The sequence below is a fragment of the Zophobas morio genome, unplaced genomic scaffold (assembly GCF_036711695.1).
Source record: "Zophobas morio isolate AGI-343-1 ecotype UQ-CSIRO unplaced genomic scaffold, CSIRO_AGI_Zmor_V1 ptg000006l, whole genome shotgun sequence".
Classification (NCBI taxonomy): domain Eukaryota; kingdom Metazoa; phylum Arthropoda; class Insecta; order Coleoptera; family Tenebrionidae; genus Zophobas; species Zophobas morio.
The window spans coordinates 11,299,127-11,314,617 of record NW_026972111.1 but is presented as its reverse complement, the minus strand read 5'-3'; the positions used below and the strand labels follow the sequence as shown (position 1 = coordinate 11,314,617).

Sequence of the window (15,491 nt, the reverse complement as noted above, 5' to 3'; positions counted from 1 at the left end):
TCCACACACGGAGACACATTATCTAGAATTGCAAAAGAAATTAAAATCAAAAGTACAAAAACGCAGTTCCAAAATTCAATAGTTAACCCAAATAACAAAAGTAGGAATGTTGATTTTGCTGCTAACGCTCCACCTTTGTCTAAAAATGTTCAATCCAACCTCATGTATTCTTCGGCAATTTCATTAATTGTTTGTGGAACATTTCTTAATTATTTCGAGTTACAGAAATTCGATGACCATGCTTGTTTTTGTATTTTTTTTTCATTGTTATTTTAATTAAAAGATGTAACAAATTTTAACTTGTAAGTTTTATTTAATATAGAGGTACATGAATCTATATATTTCTACTGAGATTATTCTACATATCAGAGCAAATATTCATGATGGAAATGTGAGGACGTTGTAAAACCACTGTTTATGATAGAGTAGTAGATAGAGAACCTACTAGACATGTTTCAAATTTCTTACCACGGTGCCGTTCGTTAAATTACAAAATGTTGTTTTGACCAGAAGCAAAACCATTAGATACTGACAATCTTAGCTGGGAACAACGATAGTACCTAAGTACAGAATGGTGTTTAAACTTAACTGCAAATTGTGATATAATCTTATAAAGTGTAAATCAGTATGATTAGGTATTCTGTATTTTTCTGTTTTATCAGCGATGCCGGTTGCAAATTGTAAGAAGTACTTAACCGCATAACACATGTTCTTAAATATAAGGTACTGTCAGTCTCAGTACTGTTAACAAAATTTCAAAGAAACTATTTGGAGCACTACGCCACTGCTTGAAAATGTAACTTAACCTATAAATTTCTTTTGAAGTTTTTGCAACTAAATCACTAAATTAGATAAAGACAGCAATCACTATAGCTATTTCATAACTGACCGTCATCATTGATTAAATACATATAGATAGACCCATGCTATTGTTTGGAGCGAACAGGCCAACGGCCGGCGAACAAGAGATGGCGCACCAACAGTCGGCCGTCAAACGCCGGCGAAAAGCTTGGACACCAATCGCGCGCGTAGATAACCCAAATCACAGCAACAATACATTTAATAAAGCTACCACTCGACAGAGGGCGACGAAAACAATGTGTAAAAATCTCTTAGTAACCATTTATATAATTTGCAACGTTGCCAGATGAGCCTAGCACAACTTTGCCGTTATTTCTAGTCGATTAGATTTTATTTCGTTTAAAAGTTTCTGGTGAATAAATGAAATTATTATAATGAATAAACAATACAAACAAATTATTACTTGTTATTTTAAATACTTGTTAGTGTTGATGAAAACATAAATGGTAATTAAAGTTATTCTAAATACGGTCCGGTCCGGTAGCTCAAATTTTACAGTACGAGTGATATGTTTCAGGACGAGTAGGTAGCCGAGTCTTTAATTTCGAAACGAGTACTGCGAAAAGAGTTACCGGACGTATGTTGTTATCTATTTTATTTCATACTGTCAACATACTTTTTTATTCGATAAAATTATTATTATTTTGAGAAAAAATCCAAATCGAGTCACTTTTTCTGACATCGTTAGCAACCGCTCTTTGGTAAATGTTTTAATTTGTTTATTCGTGCAAATCAGCATCATATGTTTAAACACATAGTACTTATAACACTTTACAGGACTTATTGTTTTGTATAATCCGACTCGATGGACGAATGTTTTGTGCAATCCGTCTCGAAGGACCAATGTTTGTGCAACTCGGTTCGTCCTACCAGTATTTTTTGTAATCTGGTTGATACGACAATGTGATACCGAATTGCACTTTGATATTGCTCCAAGGACCTTTGTTTTCTTGCGTGCGAGATAATAGACAGCGTTCGGTTTCGATGTTTAATACAGGACGGTTACAGAAGTACTAAATTTACATTTGTATTTACAATAACAGGTAAAGCAAAAGAGACCCAAAAGGGTCAGTGGCCGCTTCCGGAATTGGAAAACTTGTCCTTTTTGGCCACGGAGGTAGAAGAGTGTCTCTTCTACCTCCGTGTTTTTGGCTCAATTTTATCGGACTTGTCCGTTTTTTTGATTTTACCGGAATAGTTCGATCCAGTAAAACGTCAAACTTGACATAGTATGAAGTAAAATAAATAAATTTTATGATGTAAATACAATTAAGTGTATCGATAATTCGCTACTGAAAATTTATTGAAATATAATTTGTGTTAAAAAAAGATTTTTGTGGTTTTATGGTTTATTAAATGTAATTAAAATAAATAATATCAAGAACTTGTATTATATATCAAAAACATTCATTGTAAATAAGAAAATTATGTAAATAAACCATAAAACCATACAAAATTTTCCTGCGACCTCTATTCAAAATCCCAGTTTACCAATAGGAATTAAGGCACAAAGATGTTTCACTGAATTTAATACCGATTTTTCAAGAAAAGTATGCTTATAAGCCTATAAGCGTCTAATGGATTAAAACAACAAATAATAATCACAATTTATTTGTTTTATGTGTTCATTACAATAATCCCATTTATTTACCAGAAACTTCTAAATGAAATAATATCTGGTTGACGAGAAATATCCGCAAATTTGTGTTAGGCTCATCTGGCAACGTTTTCGGTAGGTAGGTATCAATGGAACTAAAAGATTTGGTAATTTTCTTGGAAGAGTTTGTTTCTTCAATGAAAATTTATGGTTTTTAATTCTTCGGCCGCTTGAAAGTCTCGCCATGTGAAAATAGATTATTTGATAACCTGTTTCGTAATAATTGTAAATACGAACAAAAGCATATTTGCATATTCTAAACAACTGGCCATATCGATTCCAAACTTGTACAGATATGTTTTTTATTGTTTCTGTTTTCCATGAAATAAATTTTATTTGCAAAATACTTAATGTCTAACGACATATCACGCATACATACTACCCCATTTACTATATTTTCAATCTGTGCACTTTTCGCTTCATTCGTAGGAGCCAAGTAAGAAGTATCAGTGAGACCGGCGGTCTTTCAAAAGCTCGTAAATGAAAAGATTTAGTAAAGTTTCCTAGAACAGTCTGTCTCTTCATAAAAAAATTTAGACATTTTTACTATGAAATATTGGTACAATACGCTATATTCCACTGTTTGTTTTCTTTGAGATACGACTAGTTCTTGTGCCGAAGTGAAACACCAAAAAGTCTAAAGTCCGGAAATCAGAGTGAATTTTAAAACACATAAAACGACTTCTTTATTTATTTAAATATTGTCCTGTAACGTCCTGTGACGTGGAATGGAGTTTCTTAATGTACAAAAGTATGTTAGATAATAACCGAAAAATTTTCTTGATTAAAACTAAAGGAAACACAATTATTACTTGGAATAAAAATAAAGAATATCAAGAACTTGTGCTATGTATTAAAAATATTTAATTTCAAATAAGTAAATTATGTTAATAAACCATAAAACCACAAAAATCTTTTTTAACACAAATTATATTTCAATAAATTTTCAGTAGTGAATTATCGATATACTTAATTGTATTTACATCATAATAGTTATTTATTATATAAGCGGTTAAAGTGAATGTTTAATGAGCGGCCAGTTTAAGGCGAGAGCGGCGTATGCCGCGAGCGCCTTAAGACCACGAGTTACACATTCATTTTAACCGCGAGTGTAATACAAACTTTTATTCAATTTTGACAACCCCAAGTCCCAAATTGTGAAAAAATTGGTGATTCAAAGTTCACATTCGAGAAACGTCAGAATTGACAGCGACCAAATAAAAGTTTTATATGCGTAGAATTTAGGTTACAATATCAGGTGTGTGTGTGTAGTATGTGACTCTGGCGACGGTGTTTGTTTATTTTAAACAAACTAAAATTATCGAAAAATTGCAAAATCATGCAAGATTCCAACGGCAAAACTTGCTCCCAAAAAAGAGCAAATCAGAAAGTGTATCAAAAGTTCCTTAGATGGAAAGAGCAGCAAGACATTGGAGAAATTACAGAAATGGTAACCATGGTTTTAAAACAGCAAAATAAAAATTTTATTTCGCTAGCGGTTTAAAAATTTTATGGTGCTACCGGATAAACCAAAGCTTTAGTGGCCTACTGACGGCAAAATAAACGTTTGTTTACATGTCAAAATTGAATAAAATTTATTTATTTTACTTTATACTATGTCAAGTTTGACGTTTTACTGGATCGAACTATTCCGGTAAAATCAAAAAAACGGACAAGTCCGATAAAATTGAGCCAAAAAGGACAAGTGTTCCATTTCCGGAAGCGGCCACTGACCCTTTTGGGTCTCTTTTGCTTTACCTGTTATTGTAAATACAAATGTAAATTTAGTATTTCTGTAACCGTCCTGTATTAAACATCGAAACCGAACGCTGTCTATTATCTCGCACGCAATAAAACAAAAGTCATTGGAGCAATATCAAAGTACAATTCGGTATCACTTTGTCGTATCAACCAGATTACAAAAAATACTGGTAGGACGAGCCGAGTTGCACAAACATTGGTCCTTCGAGACGGATTGCACAAAACATTCGTCCATCGAGTCGAATTATACAAAACAATAAGTCCTGTAAAGTGTTATAAGTACTATGTGTTTAAACATATGATGCTGATTTGCACGAATAAACAAATTAAAACATTTACCAAAGAGCGGTTGCTAACGATGTCAGAAAAAGTGACTCGATTTGGATTTTTTCTCAAAATAATAATAATTTTATCGAATAAAAAAGTATGTTGACAGTATGAAATAAAATAGATAACAACATACGTCCGGTAACTCTTTTCGCAGTACTCGTTTCGAAATTAAAGACTCGGCTACCTACTCGTCCTGAAACATATCACTCGTACTGTAAAATTTGAGCTACCGGACCGGACCGTATTTAGAATAACTTTAATTACCATTTATGTTTTCATCAACACTAACAAGTATTTAAAATAACAAGTAATAATTTGTTTGTATTGTTTATTCATTATAATAATTCCATTTATTCACCAGAAACTTTTAAACGAAATAAAATCTAATCGACTAGAAATAACGGCAAAGTTGTGCTAGGCTCATCTGGCAACGTTGCAAATTATATAAATGGTTACTAAGAGATTTTTACACATTGTTTTCGTCGCCCTCTGTCGAGTGGTAGCTTTATTAAATGTATTGTTGCTGTGATTTGGGTTATCTACGCGCGCGATTGGTGTCCAAGCTTTTCGCCGGCGTTTGACGGCCGACTGTTGGTGCGCCATCTCTTGTTCGCCGGCCGTTGGCCTGTTCGCTCCAAACAATAGCATGGGTCTATCTATATGTATTTAATCAATGCCGTCATGTAATAAAGATAGAGACAGAAAATGTCCGTGTCACAACTCTTTTCCAAAGTATATCTAGGGTCTCTAGCGTGGACGAAAATGAAAAAGGATAATTTAGGAACCGCTGTTGTTGTATGGATGGAAATTAACACTTATATTTTATACCCTATGGTATATTGTTAATGTAGGAATAATACTTACTTAAAATATTTCAATTAATTCGATTTAAAGCCCACGAGGTACGAATAAAACTTTATTGTAAATTAAGATTTCAACATATTGTTTATATTTTAGTAGTAGCAGGTACTTAATATTTCAACGAATGAAATACATGAAACTCTTTAAACTAATTTGTCTTAAATTATGGCACCAATTACATTTTACTTACTATAAAATACACCAAACAGTTAGAATCCAGTTATGATTTATGGAAAGAAAACAGGAAACACTTCATCAACCTATTAAGAATGAGAATAATGTGGCGACGATTTCACCTACAGGCTACGTCAGCCTAGACACAAATAATTAAATCACTCAATTCGAGTAGGTATCAAGAAACAAATTGTTAGCGTTGTTTCTTAAATTTTCATCAAATGTAGTCGTTGACAAAAATAAGGATAAAGTTAATAGAGCAATAGCCTTCCACTTGCTCCAGAAATTCTTTTGTACAAAGTACATATTTTCTCAGGGCCAATTACAGCCTAAGAGAATGACATACGTACCATTCCATTAAAGTGTCCAAATTTTGTCACAAAATAGGTAAAATCGTCTTGAAGCTATTTTCGTTTACATCAAATCTTATCATGAACTGAAACGTTTTAATACTGTTTTTCTCTGAATCGTACATTTTTTTACAAAAAGTTCTTTATACAACGAATTGTATACGTCGACAATTTGAGAAAGAAATAGTAGCGATTACGGATTAAAACAACTCCCCATCTTGATTCAGTAGTATTATCTTCTTTGATTTTTTGATACGGATTTTTTCGGTTACAACTCCCTAAAGATGAGATGATTGTGGCCTCAATGTGCAAGTGTACAAATAGTTATCTGTGCTAACTAGTAAGCAGATTGGTCCTTCGTGGTACGAAAATATTCCATATATAGCCACTGGAAAAAAAATACCCACAATTATTTTGAACAAAGTGAAAAAAGTGGTCAGTGAAAAATTTATTATGAGAAAAAAATATTGAAGGACTGCCAGTTTTCTGTCAGTTATATAAAGAATTTAACAGTTATCTAAATATTGAAAAAACAGTTAGGTAAGCAAGTACCTATTGAATCTTTTTGTGTAGCAATAACAAAAAAAAAACCCTCCAGTTATTTGTTATTCGTCTTTTGGCGCTAAAACGTATGTCTGCGGGTCTGCAATTAGGTACATCTACACGAATGTGAGGTTATAACAAAGTAACATGGTGCAAACCTGGAAGCACAAATAAATGAACGAATTACAGGAATCCAAATGATAGCTGTGAAAGGTGACAATGCATCTAGAATCTACATTATTTAATTACAACTATCTCCAAAATTCAGAATTACGAAAATTTTAAATATGAAGAAATAACGACATCGATTCTATTTCTTCTAGGACGTCAGATTTCATAAGTTTTAACAATAAATTTAAAATCGTGAAAAACTGATTAACTCCAGTTAGTAAGAGAAATCATATCTTATAGTAATCACTTACCTAATATGTTTGGGTCTTCAGATTATCAGCAGAAAATCGTCTCAAAAACTTTTCTCCCAAATAATACCTAATGATAAAAACTGGCAATAAGTGATGATATTTAGTTAGCCTCTGTTTTAACAATGTTTCTACTGTTTACATCACTGAATTCGGCAAGCAAAATTTTTTAACTGAATAATAATGATGCACCTCTATTTTAAAAATTTAAAATCAATTTATTATTAGTTTTCATTCTATTAACGAAAAATTTGTAACACATTATTACGGTCATATATTTTTTTATATAAAGAAAAATGTAATATTATAGAAAACCAAATGTTATTTCGTGTACATAAAATAAATAGTTTTACATAGAACGCAAATAAAATAATTAAATTTAATTTAAAAATTAAATAACACAACATGGCAGAAATATTTTTGGCTTTTCGTATTTTACCGCAAACAGCGAGCTATTTTTGGTCAGTTCGGTTTTCAAACCACACTACATTTACTTTTACCCACAGATTAATTAGACTTCATTTTACCTGAATTAATCCATCCTTTCAAAATTTGAACAATTTTGTCATGCTTTTTTTCTAAAGCAACTGAGAGTGGTGAGCGGTCAAAACATGTCACTAAATTAATATCGGCACCTGATGCAACTAAAATTTCTACAACATTTTCGTATCCTTTTTCACAAGCTATGTAAAGAGGTGTGACACCTGTATTGTCTGCTTGATTTATATGTGCACCCAACGCAAGTAGACGTTCTACAACCTTAATATGTCCAAACTCACAAGCTACAAAAAAAGGTGTAACATCGTCCACTCTGCTGCGATTAATTTCGGCACCCGATGCAACTAAAATTTCTATAATTTCTTCGTGTCCGAATTCGCAAGCTATGTGAAGAGGTGTTGCGCCGGTATCTCTAGACTGGTTTATGTTTGCACCTAACGCAAGCAGACATTCTACAACCTTGATTTGTCCACAATAAGAAGCTGTATAAAGAGGTGTAACACCGTCCAACCTCGCGAGATTAATTTCTGCGCCCGATGTTACTAAAAGTTTTACAATCTCTTCGTGTCCGAATTCACAGGCTACGTGAAGAGATGTTGCGCCAATATCTCTTTGTTGGTTTGGGTCTGCGCCTAGCGCAAGAAGCCGTCCTGCGATCTTCGTTTGTCCAAACTGACAAGCTGTAAAAAGAGGCGTAATTCCGTCCAACCTCTCACAATTAATCGCGGCACCTGACGTTACTAAGCATTCAATAATCTCTTCGTGTCCGAATTCAGAAGCTACGTGAAGAGGTGTTGCGCCAATATCTCTCTGTTGGTTTGGGTCTGCTCCTAGCGCAAGAAGACGTCTCGCGATCTTCGTTTCTCCAAACTGAGTAGCTGTAAAAAGAGGAGTAACACCGTCCTTTCTGCCACGATTAATCTCGGCACCTGACATTACTAAATATACAATAATCTCTTCGTGTCCATATTCACAAGCTATATGAAGAGGTGTTGCGCCGATATCTGTAGACTGGTTTACGTTTGCACCTAACGCAAGCAGACGTTTTACAATCTTGATTTGTCCACAATGAGAAGCTGTATAAAGAGGCGTAACACCGTCCAACCTCGCGAGATTAATTTCTGCGCCCGATGTTACTAAAAGTTCTACAATTTCGTCGTGTCCGAATTCACAAGCTACGTGAAGAGGTGTTGCGCCAATATCTCTCTGTTGGTTTGGGTCTGCGCCTAGCCCAAGTAGACATTCTACAACCTTGATGTGTCCATACTGAGAAGCTACAAAAAGAGCTGTAACACCGTTCACTTTCTCGCGATTAATTTCTGCACCCGCTGTGACTAAAAATTCTACAATTTTGTAGTAACCCCCTTGACTTGCAAAGTAAAGAGCTGTAGCTCCCTCAGTATCAGAAGCTTCTATACTAGTACCTTGGATCACTAAAAATTTAACAACTTTCTCAAATTGTCTAGCAGATGCTAGGTGAAGGAGAGTCTTGTTCACGATATTTCTGGCATCTAAGACCTTTTTCTCAAGTTTTAATAGTTCTGCATCTTGTCTACTACTAAAATTTGATACTTCTAAATTTAGGTGGTCTATTACATCATCATATCCACAAACAGCTGTATAATATAATAAGTTTATTATATGCTCGACAGGTAGGTCCAATAATTTTTTTTTCAATTGTTTTAAAATCTTAAATTCTATGACGAGACTGTTGCTTTTTCGGGCGTACAACAACGGCGTCATTTTGAATAACATATCGCACTGAGATAAATCACAGGTGTTTAGTAAATAATTTAAGATATTTAAATCTTCCGTCTTTTCAGCCTCAACATTAGGAACACCTGAATCATCTACGATGTAAGCGTCAGCAGTTGTAGTAACATCCAGTCGAGGATGTCTCTGTCCCCAAGAAGAAGCTACATGTAAGACACTCCGATCACCGGCATCTGTACCGCTGCCAATTTGATGTTCATACTTCTCCAATAAATTTATGTTCTTGTATAATACTGCCACATGAGGTGGTGATTCTTTTGCCAACAGCAAATCGAAAAAAAAACGTACATTTACATATCTGGGTTCAAAAATAACATCTACAAAAATAGATGAAAGCCGCTGATTTTGAGAGAAATAAAGCGCTGCGAAATATTCCGCAAAAGAGTTATGAATGAAATTAGCCGGCTTAGATATTATTTTTGTTAATAAACCAACCGAAATGAATTCTTCTTTAGAATCCTCGACATTATTTTCAATATCGAAATTCAGTTTTTTTAAGAATTCTACAGAAAATAATGTTCTAAGGGCTAAGTTTTGATGGTAATTGAGAATTGCAGTTTCTAATATTTTTATCGCTGATTCATATAAGGAATTTTTAAAATCCCCACCCACGGTTTTCTCAAAGTAGAGCTTCATCTTTTCTTCCACAAAATAGTGGTATAAATCAGTCAAAATAAATATATTACAAAGAAGTTTGAAATATTTGTTTATATCTTGTCGAAGCAAATTTGTGAGCATAAAGATTTGTAAAGGTATACCCAAGATTTCTGTATGTTCAACTAGTACAAATGAGGACCGAACTGTGCTTATAATTTGGTCAACTTCTTCGGTTGTATCAACGTTTTCAAGACGTTTTTTAATGTAAGTAATTTGCTCTTGTTCACTGAATTGACATAAATTTGTGGAAAGCACATTAAATTTATTCTCTAATAAATGTTTCAGTTGAAATCGACTTGTTATCCACTGGACGTGGTTTGCTTTGGAAAGCTCAACAATCAAACTTGTAATCGTTTCAACAGATTCAGCGGGAATTTCGTCCAGGGCATCCCAAATGTAATACACTTGGTTCTGTTTAATAAATACTTGCAAAAAATGTTTCGCTCCTTCATCCATGCATCTGTATTTTTCATATAAAAGAAAATTTTGCAAAGTCTCTAAGTTGGCAGATTGATTATTACTAGTAAGATATTTGGAAAAAAGACACATATCTGTGGGGTTCATCATGATGGTCCAAATTTCTGGAGGAGAAGTGTTTTTTAAACTTTTCATTAATTCAGACTTTCCCATTCCGGGATTACTCACTATCAAATTTATATTGTTCTCAAGTTTTGTACACAACATCTCTTTTTCTGTTAAAATGAAATCAGTTATTTTATATTCTTCCAAACTGCTTACATTACACTTACTTTGAATCCATTCAAAATTGTCGGCATCTATAAATCTCAAGTGATGGTAGTTTTTCAAGTCTTTATTTTTGTCGCAAATCGCTTCAAACTGCATTTTTTGGCACGCGTTTGTAGTAATGAAAACGCTGATTCTGGAAGTACCACTTTCTGCTGTTTCGCTCCGTTCAGTGCTTGTATTGCTTTCATTTAGGTAGTCTTCGATATTATGAATTCTGCAGTTCTTTAATTTTCGCTTCAATGAATCAATTTCTTGCACGCAATCTACGACAGTTAAAGTGTTTTCATCATTCTTTTCAAAATACTTGAAAGTTACTACATTTTTCCATAAATACCTCTCGATGTATGGGTTCGGAAGATTTTCTTGCAGCCCCCCTACAGCATATGGTTCGTTCAACATTTCCACCAAATAGCTTGTTCTGATAGCATCAATATAATCAAGACTAAATGCATTTTTTAAGCTGACTTCTTCTTTTCCCTGAATAGACAAATTAAACGTTTCAAGAACACTATCTCTGGATGATGTCTTTAAGTCCGATAAATTTCGAAAAACTGAACAGTCGTAATTAGTAAATTTTTCATTAACATCGTCTCCAAGAACAATAAACTTAGCCTCTGGACACAACGTAATGACTTTGTGAATGACTGCACCCTCCGTTACAATTATTGGACATGTACCGTTCAACCACAATAATGTGCTTAATAAATTAAAATCTACATCGTCAAGAGTTTTAATATAATATGGGCTTAGGTGATACATTTCTCGCGTTTTATTTAATTGTTTGGTATCTTTAACCCGAGTCACAGCATCGCCCCATAAGTCTTTAATTTTATGATAACTATTATTTTCAAACACCGTAACCGTGAAAGCAGAAATTGCCTCTCGTAGAATTTTCATATTCTTATTTACACTACTACCAAAGGACAACGGTTTAATTCGAGAAGATAAAAGCGTAAGTGCAATGGCACGTTGCATCCAATTTTTACACAGTTTATGTTTCTCGCCTTGCTGTTGACTCCACCTGGATATCATTTTCAAAAATGCATCACATTCGGTTTGATTTGCGAGATATAATTTTTTAAACTTCTCGACAATTTTTGTTTCAAGAGTTTTAAGATTATCTTGATTAACAAACAAACAAAATTTCTCAAAAAAGTGTTTGTACATTAAAATATCTGGAGAGTAATCGTATGTATAGTCATCTTCAACAACATGAAACCTATAACAATGATTTAATTTATCAGATATCTGAAAAATTTTATCTTTCGGTTGAAATGGAGACAACCCAATTTGAAAATCTTCACCGTCAAGCCAAAATTGTGTATTTTTCGTAACGGTGAACTTAAGATTAGTATATAAAATAAAATTATCTACATGGCAGTTTATACTTTGAACAGAAGTGAAATATTTTTTTATGCTAAAATCTCCGTTTTCTTGTTTGAGTTTTTTTATGGATAATGTACCTCGATCGTTATGTTTAAGTTGTATAGCAGAAACATTGCTACCTGTTGCTGATGTAACTTTTATAACAATATCATCAAATGCACCATAGTTTTCATCATTAGAGGATAAATAAAAATCTTCGATTTGATTATCAAGGACCCAATTGAATCCGATGTTGGCGATGTTCAAATTTTCATAATCAATACCTTTGTTGGTTGTACCTGATCTTTTTTTAAATGTCTGAAAAAATAGCAGTAGCAGATTATCTATTAGTGAAAATTTTAGTGGGGTTGATATGGATGATAAATACGAAAACATAAAAAGGTTTGACAGTTTTACAGTGGATATGTAGTTTGTATTTACTCATTCAAAATATATCTAGCTACCGAGTGACTGCCTGACTGTTAATGTTTGTGATTTTTTTTTGTCAAGTTTACATCTTCACAATACGTTGAAGGGGGATGGGAGCGCTTATGTCAACATTGACAACTGACTTACTAACATTACATTACAAACATACGAAATTATTACAATGTGTTAGATATGAATTGTTTCTTTATAACAATAAACACTGAATTAAGGCGGCTTAACTTTAAAACTAGTAATGAGTTTACAAAAAGAAATGTATAAACACAGACCTATCACTAACTTGCACTGATCTAATGTAATAAAGGCTATAATAATAATTAACAACATAGCTTTTTTCTCTGTTTCACAAAAAAATGCTAATTGAACTTGGATCACACTGAAGTTAGCTTTGGATTTGGATTTGACTTATGATCTTGAAATATTTTTGTCGTTGGTTTGTCCGTTTCAGTATGGAACTTTTATTAATCACCTCTCCAACGTAAAATTAAGAAAACACAAACCCAAATCTGACATTAACATAAAAATTATATGTTACAAACTAGTCACTCACCTCCATGGTTCGATAGCACTTAGGAAGACTTAAAGCAAAGAAAGAATACTAAAGGGGCCATGGATGATGTATTTTGCAAGTAATGACGAAAGAAATAACTCAACATTTTTATTATCAGCGACGTATTATCTACATCGCAAGGTCGCAACTTGAACACTGCGGCTGTGCCGCTGTGAATCAGAGGTTAGACATTATTGAGGCTGTGGAACACAGCTGCGATCCAGCATCTAAAAATATTAAATAGACTGCGCGTTGAGAGTCGCAGAATTCCGCCAGGAAGGTAGAATGAGAGGAGAGAAGATGTTTGAAAAAATGTGTGATACCGCGCTTTGATTACCCTTTCAACTCTCTTCGTTTATAAACAAATAATGCTCCTACTACTGGGCGCCTCAAATGGAATTCCCGTAAATTAGCTTGTCAGTATTTGTTTTCGCCTTCACTTTAAATCAGGTACCTGTAATACGATCAGTGAAAATATATACTTAATAATAAAATTTTACAACTTAAATCAATGGTACGTATATTTGATTGAACATCACAGGGCCGTGTTTGCAACCAACGAGACCTGGTGTGATTTTGTTGATTAAATCAGAAACGCCTCATTCCACTTTTTCGAAAATTCGAATACAATTCTGTTTATTACATTGTATCTGTTCAAATTGAAGTGCGTGTCCTTGATTGATTGATGATGTCATCACGAAATTTAAAACAAACGCGTAGGCACGCTTCTTTGCTGTACTTTAACATTACATACCTACCTTTATTGTAACATATAATCAAACTCTATAAATTTTTCGAAAAATCTGAACTTATTATATCGTACTTCAAGGTAGACGGAATAAACAGGTCACTGTAATGTATGGACATGGTTAAATATCTTGAGAACCAATTGTACAAATCAACTGAAATTAAGTATAGGTGTACAAGAAGTTGTGCTCTAATTATTCGTCAAAAAAATTCTTTTTGCTTCATTTGTTATCGGGATGCAAGGTCAACTTGATTTTTTTTTATTGGAACTTCCATATAATTAATACATTTTTCAATTAATCTTTTTTTTTCTGAATTCATTAAATATTTAAGTAAATTAATAATTATTAATTTTACTTAATATTAAACAACAAATAAATTAACCAAAATTAAACTTCTGTTTTCTACAAAAAATGCTCAAAATGCTGTCAATTTACTTCCTATTGACATAAACGCGATTCTTCGAATAACCCCACAAAAAAGTCAATACGTGTCAAATCCGGTCACCTGGCAGGCCACTCAATAGTACCCCTTTGGCCTATTCATCTGCCAAGAAAAGTTTCGTTTAAGTACTGTCGCACTTGACGTCCAAAATGGGGTGGAGCATCGTCTTGTTGAAACCAAATATTTTGTGCTGGTAACTCCGGATTTTGGTAATTGGGAAACAATTCTGTAAGTCTAGGCACACCCGCAACGGCCGGCCTTAAGTATCGCTCAGAATTTAGATTCCCATTATTAAAAAAAGGACCTGTTACATAGTAACCAATAATTCGCACTAAACATTCAGTCGATTTTTCCTAATTACTATTTTTATAAATTTAAAAAGAGCCAATGGATCGTTGCGGTTCATCTGTGTGACTGGTTCACAAGGTACAAATAACACTATGCAACAAATTAAAAAAAATTAAAATTCACAGAATGCACAGTACGTAGTTAAAATTTCTTACCTCAAACTCAATTGAGGATTATGCTTGAAAAAATCGTATCACATCAGGTTTCAAAATGAATAGTGTTTATTGAATTTTTTGAAATCATACAAAATTAATAAAACAAAACTTCATTTTTCATTGAAAAAGGTCTGTTTTTTCGAACGATTGGCATTCCTATTGTAGCCAGATCTCACAGTATTCCTCTGAAGACACCAACAGAAGTCTGCAAGCATGGGTGGATACATAAAAGCGATATTTTTACGATTAACTGCAATCAAGTGTCCCAAAAAGTAATAAAAACAAAACACCCGTTATCTATATTTTGTGATGTGATATGGGTATAAAACATTTTTTTCTTTAGTATATGGAGTATAGGTACCCAACCTATCACATCAGGTTTCAAAATGAAAAGTGTTTATTGAATTTTTTGAAATCATACAAAATTAATAAAACAATACTTCATTTTTCATTGAAAAAGGTCTTTTTTTTCAAACGATTGGCATTCCTATTGTAGCCAGATCTCGCAGTATCCCTCTGAAGACACCAACAGAAGTCTGCAAGCATGGGTGGATACATAAAAGCGATATGTTTACGATTAAATGCAATCAAGTGTCTCAAAAAGTACGAAAAACAAAACACCCGTTATCTATGTTTTGTGATGTGATATGAGTATAAAACATTTTTTTCTTTAGTATATGGAGTATACCCAACCTCAAACACTATCTGAACTTTCTGTGAATTTTTTAGTGTTGCATAGTGTAATCATAAGAAACATTAACGAAAAAAATTCTTTGTTATAATTAGGCATTATGGCACAGTACA

At 33.3% G+C, this 15,491-nt stretch overlaps 1 protein-coding gene across 2 annotated transcripts; it reads right to left on the bottom strand.

Moving 5' to 3' along the window:
* Window positions 1-5,551: 5,551 nt before the first annotated feature.
* LOC135123600 (ankyrin-3-like) lies at window positions 5,552-14,068 on the bottom strand. Of its 2 annotated transcripts, none has more exons than XM_064048391.1 (3): window positions 12,994-14,068; window positions 6,960-12,314; window positions 5,552-6,382 (listed from the first exon to the last, which is right to left on the bottom strand). In XM_064048391.1, the coding sequence occupies exons 1-2, from the start codon at window positions 12,997-12,999 to the stop codon at window positions 7,464-7,466; spliced, it is 4,857 nt and encodes a 1,618-aa protein (XP_063904461.1). In that variant the 5' UTR covers window positions 13,000-14,068; the 3' UTR covers window positions 5,552-6,382; window positions 6,960-7,463. The 2 variants fall into 2 exon arrangements, with proteins under 2 accessions (XP_063904461.1, XP_063904462.1); XM_064048392.1 differs by lacking the exon at window positions 12,994-14,068 and having other exon boundaries at window positions 6,960-10,894; window positions 10,950-11,044.
* Window positions 14,069-15,491: the final 1,423 nt, after the last annotated feature.